The sequence below is a fragment of the Cydia fagiglandana genome, chromosome 2, assembly GCF_963556715.1.
Source record: "Cydia fagiglandana chromosome 2, ilCydFagi1.1, whole genome shotgun sequence".
Classification (NCBI taxonomy): Eukaryota; Metazoa; Arthropoda; class Insecta; order Lepidoptera; family Tortricidae; genus Cydia; species Cydia fagiglandana.
Genome location: NC_085933.1, coordinates 18,066,445 through 18,089,960, shown reverse-complemented (window position 1 = coordinate 18,089,960; position 23,516 = coordinate 18,066,445). Strand labels below are relative to the sequence as shown.

General features: G+C 44.8%; 1 protein-coding gene across 4 annotated transcripts in view; it reads left to right on the top strand.

Moving 5' to 3' along the window:
* The window catches only part of LOC134677630 (dorsal-ventral patterning tolloid-like protein 1), a 135,625-nt gene that overhangs the window by 105,451 nt on the left and 6,658 nt on the right, over positions 1-23,516 (top strand). For 2 of the 4 annotated variants that reach the window (XM_063536092.1, XM_063536104.1), the window contains exons 4-17: positions 143-214; positions 4,013-4,187; positions 6,364-6,390; positions 8,473-8,684; positions 9,206-9,413; positions 10,810-11,018; positions 11,674-11,809; positions 11,888-11,986; positions 12,337-12,554; positions 12,963-13,191; positions 13,616-13,814; positions 14,400-14,604; positions 15,059-15,188; positions 22,794-22,993. In XM_063536092.1, the coding sequence (XP_063392162.1) occupies positions 143-214; positions 4,013-4,187; positions 6,364-6,390; positions 8,473-8,684; positions 9,206-9,413; positions 10,810-11,018; positions 11,674-11,809; positions 11,888-11,986; positions 12,337-12,554; positions 12,963-13,191; positions 13,616-13,814; positions 14,400-14,604; positions 15,059-15,188; positions 22,794-22,993 (2,319 nt within the window). The remainder of the gene's footprint in view (positions 1-142; positions 215-4,012; positions 4,188-6,363; positions 6,391-8,472; positions 8,685-9,205; positions 9,414-10,809; positions 11,019-11,673; positions 11,810-11,887; positions 11,987-12,336; positions 12,555-12,962; positions 13,192-13,615; positions 13,815-14,399; positions 14,605-15,058; positions 15,189-22,793; positions 22,994-23,516) is intronic. The other 2 variants (XM_063536098.1, XM_063536112.1) reach the window with 1 other exon arrangement.

The window sequence follows — 23,516 nt, the reverse complement described above, 5'->3', positions numbered from 1 at the left end:
GACACTGACACATCTAATCCATATCGTTTCTAGATCTATTAATTGACGTATCTTAAAGTTAGAAGCGGGCCGCGAGAGCAGGAATCGTTAGGTGGTCGCGAGCAGCATTCTAACTCTAACGCGTGGTGTTGTTTCTGTGCAGTGGTCGCGGGCGAGTCGCTGGAGCTCTCGACCAGATCCGCGCTCGCCGACCCCTCGCCTACTAAACTTCCAAGTACGTTTTCCATAAATAATTATCCAGAACGATGTAATAAGGTCTCTTATACACATTCAAATTTGAAATTAACAAGAACTTTGCTAGCTGATAGCGATCGTCTATTACCAACCTGTCAACCGGACATTTCACCCAGTTGGACGGTTAGTACTTTTTTTGCCAACCGGTTATCTGGTTTGCTGGATTACGTTGAAATATTAATAAAACACTTAAAAGTTAGCCCACAAGCGACTTATATTAAAATATTATAATTTTACTAAATACTTAACTTATTGCTATTCATATACAAATTAAATTAAAGTTGGCCGAAGGCCGATAGTCAAATGTCTATTACACTTAACTGCTAACCTCAATCATGATTTCACCTTTAAATCTTAGAAAGAGATCCTATTATAGCGTAAAATTGAATGCTCCCTCAACCCCGGTACACTGCACGAATGATATTACTTTAAGTGGCACAAGCACTAATTAGATGTCCTTTGTTAAAAAAACCTATTATTCTCTAAAATATATCAGCACAATAATTTAATATATATTTAGTAAATAACCTCACCTGTATAAGTACATATGAACATTAAAAGTATTAATAATAAGGTATAGAGCTCGTCATTCGGCAGCAAGGTACACATTAGATTAGGGAAATGGAAAATATCACACATCACAATATTTTGCGGGCCGCTATTAGGTACATAGGCACCCCACCGAGGTACTTACATACCTATTATAACATTCCATTTCGATAAATGTTGGCACTTGGCCGCTTGTTCACCTCGTATTTTTATAGTCCTTTAAAAACGAATGGCATTCGAAATCGAAACGGGCCCATTGTGTTACATAGTCTTTTGTTTCAATACCCGATTACCCGTGCCCCCAACCAGCCTTAGCATGAGGGCTTTGTCATAGATTAACGCCTGCACAACCACCAGATAACGCTTGACGTTTGCTTTCATAATGTATACTTTCGTGCGTCTGGCTTATCTACGGACGGATATTATACCTATAGTGTTTTGGGTATTTTTATAGTAGGTAATTAGTGAATTTACTAGAGTAAGTCGGAAACCAACAATTGGTGAAATGGTACTGCTGATGTAACCAGAAAATCATGATACTATTTTTATTGAAGGTTAAAATAGGTAAAAACATATTTGCCAGATAATTACTATTAGCACACTGGATACATTTTCCGTCACCCGGAGTTGTAAATCCCGAGGAACTTGCTAATCGAGGCGCGCGCTTAGAGAAGTTTTAATGGCTGCTCTAACAGCTCTGAGTAAGCTCGGCGCGATGCTGAATTAAGCCGACGGCCACTTTTTACTGACAGTTTTCACTATAATTTAATACGATTTTATTGTCGAATTATAACTTATAACACCTACTTGAAAACAGCAATACATTGGCCCTAGTATTAGGCGTAGCGTGGATCAACTATTTCTTGTAGTTATTTTATCCCGTCAACCAGGGGACAAAAGTAGCATAGTTAGGAAAAAAATTGTATCAGATTCTTCTAACATGCTTATAACTACCATATAAATGCATGTTTGTTGAATCGAAATACCATAAAACGAAGGTTTTAAGAGTGGTCCAGGAGAACGTAACCATGGCAACAGTGACAAGAACTATATTCATAGGGAATTGCCCGCACAATTGTATATATTGGAGGTAGCATCGTATACATCAGTACATCACCTTTCCACTTTAAGTTTCAAGCAAGTGAGGGTAGGGTAAGGTTTACCCAACAGTGCACTCCACTATGCCACGTCGCGTTCAACGGTACATTACCAGCCATTGAACAATAGCTTTTAATACTGTGAGATAAAGTCTCTTGCGCTTATCATTGTCTCTAACATGTAAATTAACCACTTACGCTCGCTTTGTCTAGTAATTAATGGTCTTCTGTCAGGAGCACTCGCACTTTGTCTTCTAGCAAAGTAGCAATCTATCCTAGCGTAAAATATCGTAGCGTAGCGTCCTTCATGAGGCTAGTTACAGTTGAATTGTGGAAATATTAAATGAGCAACGTAGAGTCGCATTTCATGTTAAACAACTTCAAACATTTTTAATCGGTCAACGTTTAGTTAAACGTGTCTTTTTTTCGAAAAAGACAATAAGCAATTGTATTTTATTTATTTATACCTACTCAATTAAATAAGTGCGTGCGGCGTGTGAGTCTCCTTTTACAACTTAAATCGAACAGTCGCCGTCAATATTTATTGTAATGAAACATTTGTAACGTAGATAGATTTCGCAGCCATTTTCAGTAAAGATTATACGATTGGAAAAATGCTACGACTTATGTATTGTATATTATTCTTTTTAAAGTTCTTTTTCGTTTGTCATTGAAATTAAGGACATAAACTGAAATAATCCACTCGTTAAAGAGTTGATAGGTATGATTTTTAGTATAGTACACACTGAACTCTCTGGAAACTCAATGTAAGTATTCGTCTTTCAACCATTTACGGGACAAAATGACTCCGCAAACAAAGGAAAAATATACACCTCGCATTTAAAGAGGTCTTTCGGCATTATTACCTTTTCGTATTTACGCCCCACTTCCCGCTGACCCTCAAAATTTTATTCAAAATTGTCTATTAAGCCAATTAGCGGTATCTCAAATAAAAATTTAATGCAAACATATACCTTACATTCTTTATCTGAAAATTCAATTTTCAACTTCATTTGTTTTTGAGATGCCGCAGAATTTAACGTACAGATTATTTAACTTCATTCGTCAATTGTCACTACAAATAGGTTATCAATTTATTTCTACTGATAGTGACTTTTGTATCCCTTTTGTAACCTATACCCTGCCTATACTTAATTCTGGATACCACTAGTACAGGACTTGTACGTAGGTAGGGTTGGTACCTACTTAACTACTAAAGTTTGACCTGTTTGTCATCACATGACCCATGCAGCTTAAAACTAGTGCAACTCTTACGAGTACGGTTGTTCTCAACCGACATTTAAAATATTCACATTAAGTACTTAAATTGTTTTCCCGGTGGCATGATGAAAAGTTTTAATGAAACCTCGACGTTGGAAGACGCGGTACTTGCGGCCTGTTTCTCGCTTACTTTTTTCCCGTGTTAGGCGTTTAAAAACCTCATTAAGGAGTGTTATTTAATGGAACTTTTAATAGCGCGCCCGAGGCGGAGGACCGAGAGTTTGAAGTGGGTTCCGTGCCCCTTTTGATAAATAGAAACGGTGATTCATAATCATAACTTTTTTGACAAAGAACTTTTTTTGACAACCTATACTTACGACATACTAACTCACATTTATAGAGGGTCTATCGCGAATTTATTTTATTACCTTTATTTTGGTAGTGGTCGCGGCTAACGGATGTCTCAGTAAAATGTCAAAACAGATTTGTGCAACTACCCGACGAAAATGTGAGTTAATATTTGTTCATAAGTTTTAAATACTATTTTACGACGTACGAAATCCCTAAAGTATGTTTCGCTGAGCCCTAAACTTTTTTGAATGTATACGGTAAATGTTATACAGAAATGTACCTAAGTGATAAGTTGAGACACAATGTTGTTTAGCCAAGGGTAAAAAAATGTGACCGCAGGGTTGAAAGAACATGAGATGTGATGTTACTTCTTCTACAACCGTCTATAGTTCGAGAGTAAAATGGGATGCAAGGGTTACACCACACTTTACTTTTCATCCCTCCTGCAGGGAAGAAAAAACCATTTTCCCGAAGCCCAATGTCAAAAATAATGTTCAATCCGTTTGTTTGAAGTGATCTTTTCGAACAGAAGAAATGAAAACTGTATGTTGGTGTTGCAGAGTGCGACCAGACGTTCGTGAGCCGCGACGGCTTGACCAATGGCACGTTCAACGCGCCCGAGCTCGTCAACCCCAACAACCACAGCCGCCAGTGCCTGTACACGTTCCTCGCGGCGCCGGGCCAGCGCGCGCTCATCGAGTTCCGCACCTTCGATCTGCGCGGCAAGCCCCCCGAGTGCGTATGCCTTACTTACTTACTTTCTCCTCTGGCGCAGCGACTCAAAGTGTGTCTTGGCCTCCAACACGACTGCTCGCCACTGATCCCGGTCCTGTGCCGTTTCTCGCCAGTTCTCAACCCGGAGCTCGCGCAGATCAGCGTCCACCACATCCGCCCATCGATACCTAGGTCGACCGACCGGGCGGCGTCCTATCGGTTTTCCCTCTAACGCTCTTGTCACCGCCCGATCACCTCCCATTCGCTCAAGATGGCCGAGCCACCGAAGGCTTTGCTCCTTTGTCATACCAATGATGTTTGGTTCAGCAGCTAGTTCTTCAACTTCGGCGTCCTTTCGGATTCTCCTACTGCCATTGGGTCTCTGCGTATGCCTTACATTAATATTTTTCAATCACGAAAGGCAGGTTGACAGGTGTCATCACATAGAGATGTATAGGCCCCGTGCATGAAATATAGGGAGCGTCAGATTTTTGGCGCGAGGCGTAAATATGTCGTTTATGCTTCCGATGTAGCTCACAAGAAGGCAGAACCTACTATGCATAAGGAAACGTACCGACGAGAGCGGTAGATGTTAGCACTTGCTTTGGCAATTTAGGTACATGTAGGCAGACCCTCCAAAGCGCACGGTTCCTATGGGACCCAATACATTTCACAACTCTTCTCTTATATTGTAATAAAGTGCTATCCTCCTTGCATAGAACTCTGTATAGCGGATGGGGCCCCTGGGCCGGGTATCTCTACAGATGACTCGTCTTTTTTTATATCAGAATTTATATAATAAATTAATTTCTTCTATATCAATGTGAAAATTAACCACGATAAAACCAGAATGATTGGATAGCTGATTGTGCAATCGAACTGTCATTTCAGTATCTGTAATATAAAAACAGAAGTTAAAATAAAATGTGAGTACACCTTACTTTCGCAGCTCTGGAGCACTGAACAAAATGTCAGATTCTGATTGCCTACACATACCACCAACCTAGCTGTAGTTTGCTGTATAATTAGGTACAACAATCCTATCTTTTCCCACACACATAACACGTATATTCGGACGACCGGTCTGGCCTAGTGGGTAGTGACCCTGCCTGCTAAGCCGATGGTCCTGGGTTCGAATCCCAGTAAGGGCATTTATTTGTGTGATGAACACTAATATTTGTTCCTGAGTCATGGGTGTTTTCTATGTATATAAGTATGTATTTATCTATATAAGTATATATATCGTCGCCTAGCACCCATAGTACAAGCTTTGCTTAGTTTGGGGCTAGGTTGATCTGTGTAAGATGTCCCCAATATTTATTTATTTTATTTATTTATACATCATATAGTCGATACTACTCATCTGGTGTGTGGTCTACGATTTGGCTTTAGGTGCAGACATTTTAATTACGCTCTCAGAAATGCAGAGCTGCAACGAGATGCAGTTTAAGTTATTCATTTAGTTTTACGTCGAATACCTATTCTGCAAAATATGCCAGTGATGTTTTTAACAAAATATCATAAGCTCTTTCAAAACTTGCTATCTAAAATTCTTGGATCGGCAGCCGCAGCATAAAATACTAACATTTTGTGCGATACTGATGCAGTTCTTTTCAAATTCCATATGGTAAATCACTTATTTACAAACAATATATATACAGTGAAATTACTAAAAGAAATTAATAATTAGCTTAAATCTAAAATAGGCCCTAGAGGCATTGTACCAAGGATGCTGGCGGCATTTCCTCGCTGTATCGCAATGCTGATATGTTGTGCGAGGTAGCCGCCAGCTCTTCAGTCACTAGTTAGGTACGTCAACCAGACGCTTCGAAATTTATGCGAACAACTTATACGCGCTGGGACCCCATGGACTTAGAGTTTCAACTCCAAATGGTACAAAATGGTACTCTACATGTGTGTTTATTCCATATGTGTCTCAGGGAAGACTATATTAATAAATGCTAATTTATGTACCAACCTTTTAATTTGGGTACATCTAATATCTTATAATTTTCCTTAACAGTTTTTATCATTTGAAATATGCACTTCATCAGCTAGTAGTAATAGCCGTTTATAACTTCGCAGCATGTCATACTGTCCGGAATGCATTACATATATCAGATATAACATAGTTTATACTAACTGCTATTTATTTACCTATACCATAAATTTCTAAGTATTATTTTTATGTTTTCAGTGGCGCCGCGGTGGGAGAGCTACCAGCGTAAGTACCTTACAGATTCACCACAAGATTCACCTATATTTATTTAGATATTTTAGATACATGCACCATATAAAATTATGGTTTATGTAAGGCACTACTAGCCATTTCTTTGATGATTCAGGAGACGTGGGCAGGACTAACATTGCGCATTTTGTAAATTACATATAAGCAACTGCTTCGTATTAGTATTAGTGATCAAGGTTAACGTTAATTTTCTATATAGACGTGTTGAAAAAAAAAGCTATTATTTTTTACGACATGCATGGTTACCCTAAAATTAGAATACTAAACTAGGTACCGATACTCTGTGTCAAATTGAACATTTTCACTGTCATCACGGTCTGGTTACTTTACGGTTAAAGAGGTTTTATGTTTATTAATTAGGTCTTGTACGGTGACCATGGTTGTAGAGAATTAGATTTGCCCTCACCAATAAGTTAAAATATAGGAAAAAGTGTGGTTGTTTCACCTAAATACGACGGTGATCGATCAATTATCAGTTACCGAGTGTACAGGATTAGTCCTGCTCATGTCTCATAAATCACTCTGTATATACACATTTATATGTATTACTTATGATTGTTGTAATAAATGCTTTATGATTTATACATAGGCATAAAGGATAGCGTAACACAATATCCATGTCAATACGAAGGAAGCGCGCTTCCTCTATTATTATTCTTTTATTCGGGCCCGAGTAATATCGGCGGTATGAATATTTCTCCATTTCTGATCGAGAAAAGATTTCAGAGTTATTAATACGTAGGTAACCCTTGGCGGAAATAAAGACGACGCAAACATGTTTTCCGTCTCGGATGGGAACTGGGTCAAACAGCGCGACCTTGGCTGAGATACTCGTTTATTTAACACTATTCCTAAAATATGTGGATCAGATTCGAGGCCTCTGGTAGAGACCGGACAGTCTTTAAGTCAAGGGTCGATATAGGTAACGGTAATAGTTAAATTGAAAATCTTCATCCATCCCACTGTCGTTTAGATCTCTGCTCAACTGCCAATGAGAACATTTTGGTCGTGACATTTATTTTTATTCATGTCGCAAATGATTCGGTCGAGTTATTTGAAATGTTTTTCATTCACTACCAGAGAACCGCGCGCTGGGCGCGTTCTCTTTTCGTAGCCGCTTTTCGTTATAAAGTTATATATTTCGATTCGAACGTAGCACCTAGTTTTAATACAGAATTTTTAAAACATGTTTTAATCAAGGGCAAATACTATAAAAATGCACAAAAACTAGACTACATTTGCAAGGGCAGACCAAAACCGGAAAAGGGTAAAGTTAGCCGATAGAAAAAGAATCACAAAGACATGTCTAATTTTCAGTTGCATAATCGTTACATATACACGTGTATTAATTTAAGTATATTGCCGAGGGATATGATAAACAATATGTTATCTAATTAAATAATAAACAGAAATATATTTTCAGAGAGATTGACACAGTAGTGGCTATTTATTTCAAGTTGTGTGCGGGGCGCCATATCTTTAGTCCCCTTCTAATCGCTCTTACCTATCAAAAAAAATAAAAATCAAAGAATACTGAACTTTTGGAAAAACAGTGCAGTCTTTATTTGTAGTTGTATATTAAATATCTTAAGAACGGGTCACTCACGTATTTTAAGTCGAAAAACGCTCGACATATTTCACTCCGTACCGAGGAGTGTCATCAGGAGCTTGACGAGGAGTATGGACGAACCATTAGCGAATGACGTATATATTATATGACGTATATGTTATAGTGAGTGTTGTGTGCAACCCATCATTTGACAATAATGCCATAAACGAGGGTAGTTTCTCGCTCCCCCTGCCGCCACCGGCGCCTGCGCCGAGTCATCGGGCGCGGAGAGCTGCGGCCCGCAGTCTGCGCCCGTGCGCCGGTCCGTCACCGTAAACGCAAGCTCCTGATGACACTCCTCGGTACGGAGTGAAACATGTTGAGCGTTTTACGACTTAAAATACATGAGTGACCCGTTCTTAAAATATTTAATATGTCTGTGTCTCACGGAAGTTTTGTTATTAAAGTAGTTGTATATTTCCCATAAAAAAGCCGTTTATGAAACGTAGATGCATGCACGAGTACATGGACATATACTCGGAGATGGCGTCACTGGAGGCGGGCGAGCTGGTGAACTCCGCGTTCGGCGGGCGGTACTGCGGGCCCATCCCGCCGCGCCGCCGCGTCTCGCTGCACCGCGCCGTGGCGCTCTCCTTCTACACCGACAAGCCCTACACGCCGCCCTCGCTCTTCACCGGCTCCTACCAGTTCATCAACGCCTGTGAGTACCACCTTCACACATACACTGTCAGTATCTTCTAAGCGGGTTCTCTGTTCATAGGAGCTTTTCGCTATAAAGCGAGAAAATCACGTTATCGGCTACAAGCGTAAGCGCTTAGCTCGCGCTGGTAGAGAAAGCGTTATAATGCTGGCCGCGTAGCCAAGATACCGATCGCTTACGCTCCGTAGCGATCGAAACGCAACTGTCACTGTCGCACCAATTTGGAAGAGTGATAGAGAGACATAATGTCTAAGCGATAGCGATTGTCACCTTGGCTAGGCCACCTGTTATACCTATTCGATAGAGACTGATCGCGGATCTCCTGTGCGAAAAATGTATAAGTACATAATATTATGTAATTTTAAGCCCTTATAAGGCTTAAGAAAGTAAATAGGAGCTTATGAAACCTTTCCTGTATTTTGCCGAAAATATGACTGTCATTTCTGTACATCATTGGCACTTTTAAAGCATATTGCGTGGGCGGTTTAGCAATCGAACCAATGAACTTTTGTCATCTCCAGCGGAGTTCGAGATCGGCACGCCGGTTCCGAACACCATGTGCTCGTTCATCATCGACGCGAGCAAGCGCAAGACAGGTCTGCTGCTGTCCCCCACGTACCCCGGCGTGTACCCCAAGGAGCTCAACTGCAACTACCACTTCGTCGGGCAGCCGGGGCAGCGCATCCGGCTCGAGTTTCGCGACTTCGACCTGTTCTTCGGCGGGCCTCAGTGAGTACATATTACGTACAACCATACTTAGAACTCGATGAGTACCCGACGCTTTTCTGATATAGGTATGTATTAAAATCTCATCAGCTATCGGAAGCGAACAATCATGACTATGTTATTTTCAACAATATGGCCGAAAAATACAAGGCTTCACAAAACAATGGGGATCGTTTAAGGGCATATATTCGGTATCGTGTACTGATGAGGAAAAGTAGTACAAGATTTTTTTCACCTCAGCAGCTCGAACAACTTTGGTACTTTGCTTCTTAAAAACAGTGAGCAAAATGCGATTTTGCTCACTGAGTCATTTTGTCTCACTCAGTGAGCAAAATCGCGTTTTGCTCACTTAGTGAGACATTATGAGTGAGCAAAATCGCATTTTGCTCACTGAGTGAGACAAAATGTCATTCAAGTGACTTTTATAGTCAAATGTCATTTCAACATGCGGGGTCTAATACAAGTTCGATATACTTGGGTTCTATTATCTCTGTCCCTCTAGGTATGTTCTCACTGCTTAGGGTGAAAAATTTTGTGTACTACACGAGATCAAAGTTATTTACATCTCGTGCGCTTTTGAATCCCTTACTACGCTCAAGATTCTAAATTCGCTACGCTCGTGAATCTATTATAGATTCTTTCGCTTGCACGGGACTCAAAATAAGCACTCGAAGAAATATCAAACTTTGATCTCTTGTTGTACAAATAACTATTTTCAATCGAACGTTTTTTCTTACTGGGGCAGGTCGTCCAAGTCGACCAAATCTCCAAACCCGCAATACAAAGGCCAAAATTATATCGCATCAAAATTTTTTCTTCTTCTTTTTCCTAATCAGAACACGATACCGAATATGCACACTATTTTTGTAACACTTTGTATAAGCGTTATAGTTTCGAGTTGCGAAAATACAATGTTAAACTTAAGTTAAAATGTCGAGCGGTGATATTGCTATCAATATCGTGTCCTCTACATAAGCAAATAGTGACTCTCAAATTACGATAATGCGTTGGTAGCCCAATTTGTTAAATTGACAATCGATTCTGGAGCGGCATCCAAAGGTTGCCATAACGAGCGCTATATAAAATGAGCTGTATAAGTAGGTATAAGACCTCCCTACTTATTGTACAACTACATATGATTTGAAACGTATTCTTCCTGTACACACTTATTTCTGCCATTCAACGAAACATTTTAGTCCACTAATTAATGTTCAGTCTTTCTACTTCATGTAGGTACCTATATGTGACGTTCCACGGCAAAAGGTACCTTATGTCGGCTGGCGCTTACGTCAACTAGCGCCGCAATAATATTGGAGTGGCGTTAATAATAGCATAAGCGCCAACCGCCATAAGGTACCTTTACCCGTGGGACGTCACATATTAATCAAATTGCCTGTAGTTGTCCATTCGACTGGGTGCGGGTGTACGACGGGCCAGACAACACGTCCGCGGTGGTCGGCACGTACTGCGGCCAGCAGCGCAACCTCGTGCTCTACTCCAGCGACGAGCGCCTCCTGGTCACCTTCTACTCGCTGCCGCGCTCCGCCAACACGCAGAACCGCGGCTTCAAGGGAATCTTCGAGTTCTCTGAGAGTTTTGTTAAGTTAGGTCAGTATTTTGATTATTTTAGTGAGTCTTTGCATTGGTGATCCGCGCGGTCACGAGTGGGAAAATACGTAGGGTAGGGCGTGTCATGTTCACACACCACATTAGTGTAATAACCGCGTTAGCTTCTCACTATAACTGTAATCCAACGTCTAATACGATTTCCACTACATAGCTCAAAAATTCAACCACGTGCTACGGCTTAGCTCATCCCCTCACATTAGTTCATCAAGTAGTGTTTGATTGCCCATAAAATCAAGTCGAGCCTTTGCTTCAGTATCTGCCTGTAACTATTTATTCTGTCCACTCTCAACTATAAGAATCTTCGTACTAACCAAGTACTTAGTAGTTCGTCTCGAATATCTCGATGAAAAGCTAAAATACCTTTGAAATGCACGGATGTGCCCCTTGCTGACAGATGTTTCCAATTGGAATGTAAGAACTTTGCTTTATTCGCTCGTTCGATAATTCGATTACTTACACATTACCTACACAAGTTATTTAAAGGTTGTAGAAGTAGTGGTACAATTTGGCGCACATGTCACTCTTTTATTGCCAAATCTTTATGAGAAGCAATTTAACGGTTGATTAAAGTCATTTTTGACGTTACGACAGGTACAGGTAAGTTATTAATGATGATTATGTATTATGTTGACAGATTTTATAAGTAAACACGACGCCGAGCACATTAGGGGCTCCGAGTGCGACCAGAAGATCCTCAGTAAGAAGGAGTCTTCCGGATTCGTGTACCATCCAAATTATCCATTCCCCTATATACAAAAAGTTGTTTGTAGGTAAGTAAAATAATGTAGCAAATTGAGACAAATGTGTATAAATTTAACAGATTAATAATTAAAATATTTTCCTTGCAGATATTTTATATATGGTATGCAAGATTCACAAAACTTGGAACGGGTGCGACTGGAGTTTCAAAACTTTTCTATACCAAAATCGGACAAGCCTAAACCAGAGTAAGTTTTTAGTGCATACACTTATTTTTGAACCTATATATCTAAACTTTTAAAAAACAGTCTAAAGCATTAAGTAAATATGCTCAGAAACTCTGAATCAATCGGATACACCGAAAATTTTAATGTATATGTGATAAATGTGCAATATTTTTTTTCTATCATTAATTTTCGAATTCACGCATCACATATGCCGTTGACCACCGAATGCAAAGGCAAAGTGATTGTATAAAAACGTAGGTATGCAGTTGTGAAATTCACCAAGCCTGTATTGTACTTGATAAGTTTACGGCGTAACAGGAAGTGTATGGTGATTGGAACGCTCGCTGATGTGTCGATGTTGGTGTGTGCAGTAGCGCGTGCTCGGACGGGTACCTGAAGGTGTACCTGCGCGGGCAGGAGGCCACGGACTCATACGACAAGCACGACGCGGAGCTGTGCGGCGAGACCCTGCCGGGCCCGCCGCCCTACCCGCCGCTGCTCACCTCCGACGGCCCGCGCCTAGTGCTCGTCTTCAGCTCGGGCGAGCTGCAGGGCAGGGGCTTCAAGGCCAAATACACATTTGAGACTGGTTTGTAAACGTAGCACATTCTCTTTTGAATTTGTGTGTCGTCGAGTTTAACAAATTTATGTTACGGTCGTAGCGCGTAGCCACGGTTTCGCCGTATGTAGTCGCTACGAACAGTGTACCCGACAGTCGGGTTCTTGGCCCTGAATGTGTTAAGACATTCATTGCCAGCTGCCAGCGACCCGCTTAGCGGGTTCTCTGTTTCTACCTGCTTTTCGCTAAAAATCGAAAAAAATTGGCTACAGGTGTAGTGCGTAAAACGCGCTGGCAGTGAATGCGTTAAGATTCATTGAGTCACCCACATCTCTGATGAAATATATCTCGAGCATTTCGCATTACGTCGTAGTGTTAGTAGACATGGGTGATGAAACTGATGAATTATTTAGAATTTTATCCGCCACCATGTTACAGAGTACCGCGTGCCGGGCACGGCGGCGCCTACCGGCGAGTGCGCGTTCACGTATCGCTCGGAGGCTCGCAAGCGCGGCGAGTTCAACTCCCCGCGCTACCCCTCCAACTACCCCTCGCGCATGAACTGCACCTACACGCTCGACGCCACGCCCAACGAGCAGGTCACCGTCGTCTTCGACCACTTCAAGATGAGGGCCGACGCCTGGAATGCCACGGCTGGTCTATACGGGTGTGTGCTCATGGTTTTAATATAAGTTAGGAGGAATGTTAATCCCTCATACCTGAATCTGCGCTATCTTTCCACCTATCAGCTCTAATCTTGACCCCAATTAGTATGTTTCATTAATTATCTAAACATATAGGAAATTCAACTTTAAACCTGAAATGACAAAAATAATCCTAATTTTCTTTTTTAATTTTATGTTGCATAATTTCCCATTTAACTTCGAAATACCAAAACCTAAATAATTCACCGACCGTCATTTCAGCAGCAACTGTGTCAAACGAAATAAAAAACACCCAATCTTACCCCATCGAATTTAATAATAATTGCTATAGTTATTATACCTCCAAATAGCCAAATGCTGCATCGTAGGTGTAGATAGCATTAAAACATGAGATCTACTCGTATTAAAGAGTGTTACATTGAACAGCGGCGCAACATGCACGGAGGACTGGGTGGAGGCGTGGTGGACGGGGCGCGAGGGGTCGCGCGTGTCGCTGGGCCGCTGGTGCGGCGTGGCCACGCCGGGCCCGCTGCGCTCGCCGCGCGGCGCGCTCGGCCTGCGCCTGGCGCTGCACACCGACGCGGAGAACGTCGCTTCCGGGTTTAAAGCGAGATATGTTTTTGAGGTAAGGGCGCTAACTTCGATCTTTATGGTCACAGACATTTTGCTCACAGTCTTTCCTCTCGTCCATAGGGGTGTTCCATGCAGGTCTTTGAGGTCTCTTACTTGCTGTAGTTATAGCAATCATTAATTGAGCTGAGATTATCAGTAGATCTTAATTCCTAAAGTCACTGCTCTGCATGTTTTAATTTTATTTTAAAAGGCTGTTTGCTTAATAATCAAGTCAGAAACGTACGTTTTTACAAGCTTTTATTTACTTCTACCTGCCCCGTTGTCTGTCTGTAGTCAAATCTTGCAAGTTAAATTTGATCCACTTCCCGGTTTCCGATTGAGCTCAAATTTTGCATGCATGTGTAAATCGGATGACAATGCAATATTATGGTACCATCGAGCTGATCTGATGATGGAGACAGGGGGTGGCTGAATTGTCTTAGGGGTTTTTAGAATTGTCTCGATGAGTATTAGTTATCTGTCGTAAGAAAAGTACAGTCAGCGATAAAAGCTTATACCAAAAATGTTTTTTTTTCCAAAAACTTATGAAATATGCCAGTGAGTCACAGATTATAATATGTCGGTTTGATATATTCAGCCGGCGAAATCAATATTCGGCGATTGTGGCGGCAACGTGTCCGGCGCCGAGTGGGGCGCGATCACGTCGCCGCGGTTCCCGCTGCCGTACGAGCCGCCCGCGCGCGGCACCGCCTCCCGCGTCTGCAACTGGTTCGTCACCGCTCGCCCCGGCAAGCGGTTGCTGCTCAATTTTGACCATTTCGCTGTGGAGGGACATCTTACCGGTAAGTTCTGACACACCGCACACATGGCACAGGTCGCTAAAATGAGATCAATATCAACATACAAAATAGTCTTATTCCTCGCGTTATCCCGCCATTTTGCCACGGCTCATGGGAACCTGGGGTCCGCTTGACAACCCCAAGAATTGACGTAGGCACACCGCACTAGTTTTTACGAAAGTGACTGCCATCTGACCTTCCAACCCAGAGGGGAAACTAGGCTTTATTGGGATTAGTCCGGTTTCCTCACGATGTTTTCCTTCGCCGAAAACCGACTGGCAAATATCAAATGATATTTCGTACATAAGTTCCGAATAACTCATTGGTACGCGCCGGGGTTTGAACCCGCGACCTCCGAATTGCAAGCCGCACGCTCTTACCGCTAGGCCACCAGCGCTTAACATACAAAATAGTGTAGGTAATTTTGGTGATGTATTATGTACTTGGTTGACGACAGAGCGCGGTTGCCCGGCGGCAGTGCTGCGGCTTTGGTACGAGTCACCGGGGCCGCCGCTCGAGCTGTGCGGGGAGAAGGCGCCCGGCGACCGCTGGCAGTACCTATCCTCGTCCAACTCCATTCGCCTCTCGTGAGTATCGAGCTTTGATATACCTAATCCTTTTTAGGATTTCGTAGTCACCTAGAAACCCTTATAGTTTCGCCAGGTCTGTCTGTCTGTCCGAGGCTTTGCTCCGTGATCGTTAGTGCTACAAAGCTGCAATTTGGCATGGATTCATAAATCATGCATTGCGACAGACAGTGGCGGATTTCCCATAAGGCACAGTAGGCCCGGGCCTAGGGCGGCAAGATATTAGGGGCGGCAAATTGTGACAAAAAATTCTCTGATGATAACAAAAAATAACTCAAAATTAAGCCAGGCAACGAATTCTCAAAAAAAGGTACTTATAGAGGGAAATGCTTTAAGCACAATTTTTGACTTTGTACCTAACTTTATTTGGACTATCTAGGAGGTGAACATATCAAAAGTCCCCGGCCGTAGCTCTTGAGCCGGGGGAAGAGAGAGGTTTGAAGGTTACATTTTTCAGTTTTTCGCTTATATCTCGGAAACTGTGCGTTATAACGACATGATCATTACACAAAATGAAAGTTGGTTAAATTTGCTACAAGCTACAATTTTTACGATATTTGGAGGACCCTCCACACTTGTGCGCGAATCGCGGCGCGAAGCCGCGAACGCGAGTGTGGCGTCTATTTCGCATATTGTTGACGCCTTCGCGCCTTGTTCCCCGTTTATAGGTTCTGTACCTCAAAAGGTAAAAACGGAACCCTTATACTCGTGGCTGTCCGTCTGTCACAGCCTATTTTCTCCGAAACTGCTGGACCAATTAAGTTGAAATTTGGCACACATATGTAAGTTTGTGACCCAAAGATGGACGTGTAACGAAAATAAATTAATATTAAATATGGAGGCCATTTTTGGGGGGTAAAACAGACAATTTAAAAATAAAGTTTTTCAAACTATATCATGTTACATATAAAATTAAAGAGCTCATCGTAAGAATCTCAAATAATTTTTTTTATAATTTTAGGATAAATAGTTTAGCAGTTATTCAAGAAAATAGGCAAAAAAATCTTTTTCTTCTGTTTCATTTTTAGATTTTTTGAATGTTTTTGTAGGTACATAAAAAGTCAATGTTATTGGTAAAACTGTCACTTAAAATGAATAAGTATTTGCTTATTATTTTCGTAAAACCTATGTTCCTATGCTCATGTCACAAGGAAAAACCGAAATATGTGACCTTCAAACCAAACCCCCCTCCTTTTGACACCTCACCTCCTAAAGAGTCCAAAAAAGTTACTAAGTAAAAAATGTGTCCCAAGCATTTCCCTCTATAATATATAAAAATTTTACCTTCCAATAAAATTATTATTATGTTTCCTATCCACATCGGATATCTTCATTGAGAGAGTAACGCGATCGTTGACCAATGATGCCGCTAGCGTCTATGTAGTCGCTCCGCCCCACGCCGTGACGTAGTTCCGCTTCCACTTCCTGCGAACCGTTGCTCGCTTCCCGCCACTCGCCACCGCCATGTCATTGTTGAGGAGAAGTACCGTCGGCATAAAAGTAGCCTAGTAGCCTGCCAGGAAGGCATTACTCAGATATCCGATGTGGATAGGAAACATAATAATAATTTTATTGGAAGGTAAAATTTTTATATTATGTGTTCCGTACTCCACATCGGATATCTTCATTGAGACCTGTTTATTATCTCCTGGTGGCGAGTTAGCGGGCGCGCAAGCGATAGGGCTACACCTACTGTCATAGAACTCAGAGAACGAATAAATATGTATACACCATATTGCAACCCATGAAATCACAGTGACTCGTTATAATGTGAATTACAGGAAATTGAGAATTGAAATTGTAATCTCAGGTTCGAATCTGACGTTAAACTGGTTTAACAGAATTCTCATTCGAAATCGCATCCGATCCGCAGAATCTCGGCGAGTCATGTTCCCAATTAACATAAGCGAAAATATCGCTAAGTGAATAGCTTTCCAGCCAATTTAGTTATTAAGTACATCGTGGATCAAAAGCAATCGTAGGCGAGGCCGGCTTGGATGAGACTGTGGCTGAAAGAAATAAGCGAAGTGTCCCCTAACATTTTGTGTAATTCTCGCAAGGTGACGTACCCAGACTACCTACTTATACTGGGTCTATACTTTATTCCGGAGCTTCTAAGAGTCCAGTCGGTAAGACACGTTATCTGGTTTAGAGCAGAATTTCGGACACAAAATAATAGCGTTAAAGTTATCTATGTAATTGCCCGGGCTACAGTGTAGTAGAGTAAGGTCATTGACCCTGCTGCCTGATGCTAACAGCAAAAGTGCGGTAGCTATTCTATCGTACTTCTTCTAACGTACCTAACGTTGTAGGGCTATTTAAATTAGGGCAAGTAGATGTCTCGCGTCCCAAGCTGGTGCTTTGGGAGGCGCTGGTCTCGCTATTAATGGCGTTGGAAGAAGGCATAGTGTCCGATAGTGGTTCATACACAGCACTTGTGAGAGGCTTATGAACGAGTATCGTTCTGAAAGCTAACATGGATAATAGAAATAGACGTCTGAGATAGCTCGCTACTTCACTGGATAGAGGTACCTGGCAGTTGATCTTATTTTTGATGCACCATAAAGACCGTTTCTACATTGTGGCCGTACATGCAGCCTAGACAAGGGGACGATCTAGGGGCTCCCGTTACTGTTTTCTATACAAACACAGTACCGGAATCGGGAATATCCGGTTCTTCCATATTAGTGAGACAGTGACAGTTGCGTTTCGTTCGCTACGTAGCGTTAGACCTTGGCATGTTATATGCATGCGCCAGTCACGCCAGTAGCGGACGTCACTCCTGATCCCGCCAGCTCGGTGTTGGAGCGTCCTATCTGACAGGAGCTACGCCTCATTCTTAAGGTCGTTGACTCGTAAGGGAGGGCGGTCTGACGTTGTGTTCACTAGGACCGCCAGTAAATTGCAAGCTTACCACAGCTGCTTTAAGACTCCTTATCACGCCGTCGCAGTACACAGACTAGGCTGGGAGGTGGAGACATCCATGCCAAGTCTCACAGGCAGCTGTCAAAGGTCGTGGTAGCAGTTCAATGAGTCTGTTAAGAAATACCGTGGCACAGTGCGAGGGCTCTCGAAAGCGGAGGCCGGCCAACAAGGCGCCTGTCAGGTGAAGACAGTCTCGGCGGCTGCTGGGCGCAGCTGCCACTCGGGCGCGCAGTGACTTCTTGATAAACCGTTGCCCTCGGGGGTTGTACCGACCTGGCAAGTAGCAAGCAACCAGCGCGACCTGTAGACGATCTGCTGGCATCAGCAGTTTTTGCGACAGCCGTAGTAACGGAAGGGATGTAGTGTCGCCGTCGTTTTATGTATACTGTACCGGTGCGGTTGTATGTTTACACTTCTGTCGTCAGCGCTGCAGATGCGGCCCGTTAACGGTTACTCTTCGCTGAAAGGGCCTTACCTCGTACATTGTCTACCAATATTGGAGATTGTAACGGACTGCTTGCATAAGATGAGGAAGAAAGTGGTGCGAGGCTTTCGGCAGCTCCGTGTTGCTGGGGACTGCGAAGGCTTCACCTTCCTCCATGAACTAAAGTTTGCGAATTTGAGACTGAACAGAAGGCATTGAGTCTCATTTCTGCGAGAAACTCTGCAGCAAGGCAGGCCTGTATGTCGCGAAAAAGAAAACTTTCAATCGGTGTGTTGTGCCGCGTGTCCCACGTGATGTCTAGGAGCGTGATGGTCTAATTCGCTTTATCCGAAGAGACACCCTATATCGAGTTAGTATAGGGCATCGAGTTAGTAGCATGCTTTTAAGGAAATCGAACTGATGAAATCAAGTCTAAAATCGATTTTGGCGCTTTGCGTAACAAAACTGTTTCGATAAAGTCGAATACAGACAGATGGAAACTGCTGGAGTCCTCCTGGCCCCTTTCTCTTAGCACCGGAAACTCAAGCTTGTTCAGGCGCAGCGGGTTTATTTGTCCCATTTTGTTTATTATGGCTTTTCGCACGAGTTCGTCTTTGTAAGACGGAACTTAAGCTAGAGAGCGCGAGCAAGCAGAGATAATTATGTGAAGTCTGCAGACCTTTTCGATGCCTTTCACCTCGGTTTCGAGCGGTCGCACAGGGCCTTGTCGCTAGCTGTTCTCCGGTTGGACCACTCCATGGCCTCGAGAAGTCGTAGGAGCTTCGAAGCGACACAGCGAAGTCGACCAGCACCTTTATGAAGCCCGGGAACACGACGTATTTTCCTCTGAGTATCGACATATCTTACCGCTTTCAACTCCGGGCAGTCGAGCCGCGCTAGGACGGGGCTCTTTACGACCTTGTCTGCCGTCGCCGGAGGATTCTTTAACCGAAACCAAGAGCTTAGCGGTCTGTTCGTGCTGTACCATACCATACCTATACCTGCACCATAGCTATAGGCGCCTGCGTACCTCAATGGAACCATGTGGACAGGACAAAACTGATACTGTGGCGCCCAGCGAGCAAGGGACGACATCGTCGTAGTTGCAGCATCGGTGGACAGCATCGGCGTGATTGTGGCAACCGCCGCCGCTCGGGAGGCGCCGGTGCGTGAAGCTAGGGGCGCCATCGTGGCGGCCGGCTGGGGGGGGGGGGGGGGGTGTTGCACCGGTGCCTGAGGCCGGGCGGCTCATGGCGGCCGCCACTGGTTCGGGAAGCGCTGGTGCGTGAGGCGAGGACCCATAGTGGCGGCCCGCTCTAGAGGCGTTGTCGCGTGAGGCGGGCGGCTCCATCGTGGCGGGGAGGCGCCGGTGCGTGCGGCGAGAGGCGCCATCGTGGCGGCCAGCTCGGGAGGCACCGGTGCATGAGGCGGTCGCCGTCTGGCTGGCTGGTCTGGGAGGCACTGCTGTGAGGCGAGAGGCGCCATCGTGGCGGCCAGCTCGAGAGGCGCCAGTGCGCAGGTGGTGGTGCCATCGTGGCGGGCGGCATCATCGTGGCGGGCAGCGCCATTGTGGCAGCCGCCGCCGCCGCGTCGATGCGTAATGCGAGAGGCGCCATCGTGGCGGCCAGCTCGGGGGGCAGGCGGTGTCATCGAGCGGGCGGCGCCATCATGGCGGCCACCGTCGCCAGGCTCAGGTGCGAGAGGCGCCGTCGTGGCGGCCAGCTCGACAGGCGCCGGTGCGCGTGACGGACGTTACCGGCACGGGAGGCGCCGATGGCTAGGCTCGTAGTTGCACGCATCATCACGGCGACGCTGTTGCCCTCGGCGGTGCCATCGTGGTGGCCACCACCGGCGCGTAGGTCACCAGCGACGTCATGACGGCCGGCAACCAACGCGGCGATCGTCGCTGTACTCGTAGCATTTCCACTGCTTACACGTAACTTACCTTCCTTCCGCTCGAGCAGTCGGGACGCAGAAGCGGTCCGCCTTCACCTTGGCGCGATCCACCCGCGATGCGCCCGCAGCTGCAGGAGCGGGCGTGTGACGTCTCGCAGAGCCACGCGGATCTCTCGGAGTCCCGCTGGACTGGAAGCGTCCGCACCGCAACTGCAGCAATAGGAGCGGGCGTGTAACGTCTCGCGGAGTCCCGCGGACTGGAGGCGTCCGCACCGCGACTGCAGCAACAGGAGCGGGCGTGTGACGCCTCTCGGAGTCCCGCGGACTGGAGGTGTCCGCACCGCGACTGCAGCAACAGGAGCGGGCGTGTGACGTCTCTCGGAGTCCCGCGGACTGGAAGCGTCCGCACCGCGACTGCAGCAACAGGAGCGGGCGTGTGACGTCTCTCGGAGTCCCGCGGACTGGAGGCGTCCGCACCGCGACTGCAGCAACAGGAGCGGGCGTGTGACGTCTCTCGGAGTCCCGCGGACTGGAGGCGTCCGCACCGCGACTGCAGCAACAGGAGCGGGCGTGTGACGTCTCTCCGAGTCCTGCGGACTGGAGGCGTCCACCGTGGCCCGCAGCGTCGCGGTGTCTCGGAGTCACCTTGGACGACAGCAGAAGACGCGGCGCGCGCGGGCGGGGGCGGGGGCGGGCCCGCGCCCCCGCGCCGGGGGACGGGGCGCCCCGGTCGCGCCGCAACTAACAACACGAGGTACTCCCAGGCTACTGCCTGAGAACCCTCCGCGAGTGACGAAGTAGCTTCTGAACGCCAATAAAATTAGAATATCTTAAACTGGCTCACCGGATGGTTCGAGACAATCCAAACCTCCTTATCAGCGAAGCGCGGCGCCCGAAAGCAGCGCGCGCAGGCCGTCCGCCGCCGCGCCGCCCGGGCGCCGCCGCCGCCGCCGCAGGCACGATGACCGCACGTTCCCTCTCCGATGCGGAGCGACTTGTTACCACTTGTTAACAAAAACCACTGACGCACTTCCTACTTCGATCTCGAAAATGCGAGTTAACGGTAACGATTTTAGCAGCATGGAATGTGAAAATTAATTTAGCAAGAAAAAAGTGGGTAGAATCGAAAAGCACCGTTCGATGACTTCGATCGCGAGACCGCCAAAAGACTAATAGTGGCGATCTCTGCCATATCTCACTATTTAATCGACCGAGCTTTGGATCGGAAATGTTAAAGCACCATGCTGCAAAAATATACGCAAAAAATATTTGCGGACCATCGGTCAAGACGGTCGACGAAACAAATGACATGGCGGTGGCGAGTGGCGGGAAGCGAGCAACGGTTCGCAGGAAGTGGAAGCGGAACTACGTCACGGCGTGGGGCGGAGCGACTACATAGACGCTAGCGGCATCATTGGTCAACGATCGCGTTACTCTCTCAATGAAGATATCCGATGTGGAGTACGGAACACATAATATCTTTTTGTTGCCTGATCTAAATGTAATCAATATGATGGGTGTTGATGCTGAGAAAGGGGCGGCTACAAGGCTTGGGGCCTAGGGCGGCAAAGACTGCAAATCCGCCACTGGCGACAGAACGCTAAAATAAAAAGGTACCTCCCACCTCCCATACAAAAAGTTCTTTGAAATTTTTTTTTTGCTTTTTACCGATAGTATGGGATAGGTCTTTCAAAACGAATATCGGTCTTCGAAAACCGTTTTTTGATATAGTTAATATTTTCGGAAATATGAGCTCCGAAAGAAAAAAAATATATGTGCCCTCTAACTTATGAACCACGGGTCCAAAAAATATGAAAAAAATTATGAAAGAAGAGCTTAATAAATACTTTCAATGAAAACTATAGCGAACATGATTGGTTTAGTAGTTTGTGAGTTATTGCAAAAAAACTTCTTTTCTTAGTAAAAAGACGTAATGTACAAAGCTACTCGGTACTCCCTTATGATACGTACTAATAGCCCTCGTTTGGCCTATTTTGAAAAAATGGTAACAACGAAACCCTACACTGAGCATCTCGACATGTTCTTGGCCGATTATTATGTACATAGGCACAGTATGAGCTACTAGAAATTCATTACATAATCTTTCAAAAATAAACTACCAATTTTCTTACAAAATACGTAGCTATATATTGTCTTGCCTTCCGTAATTCGTATTACCTAAACTAATAAGCTCGCTCAATGCTCTCTATTCTAACAGTATCAGTTGAGAAATAATCCCAATATTTTTAACATTTTCAAACTCTGCAAACATTTGCAAAACTGTTGAAAAAGTGATACGCTTGTAAAATGCAACCCCCGTTTGTCGTGGTGAATGTTGTATTGTGTTGTGTCTCGTGCAGGTTCATAGTGGCGGACAAGTCGGTGGGCGCGGCGGGCTGGCGCGCCGTGTGGACGGAGGTGACGGTGCCCGAGGCGGGCGCGTGCCCGCGGCCGCCCGGCGCCTGGCCGGCCGAGTGCGCCGGCGCCTGCCTGCCGCCCGCCGCCGCCTGCTCCGGCCTGCAGCACTGCGCCACCACGCCCGCCCACCGCGCTCCGCACTGTTAGTATCCCACACGCCACACACATACACACTCACTACACGGCCCGTGACCATCCGACGAGCGCCCAGAGCTCTCACCGATTCCGCGTTTTAACTACAAATACGATTAAAGTAGTTCATATCCAATAGGTACCGAAATTACATAACACTCATAACAGCTTGCGGGAGCAGTTTTTTTTTGTCAATTGATTTAAGCTCTCTGATATAAGTAATAATAGGTACTTAGAACAGTTATACTCGACGTTCTTCAAGCTACCTATCAGATAGTTTGAAAAGCAGATCACATGTCTTACAATACATTGCGGAATGGAGGGTGCCTTTGGGCACGAGTCGGAAGCGGGTTATAGGTACTCGGGTATTCCGTTAAGGTGAAATTCGACCAATCTATAAGTGCCCACATATTTTTTCAACCTATCCTTCGTTGACTTCTCGGTTTTTAGTGTTGTTGATTTGAAGTGTTAATTTTGTTGATTTCACTTAATTAATATCTGGAGTATTCGCAGCGTTTTCTTATTACACTATT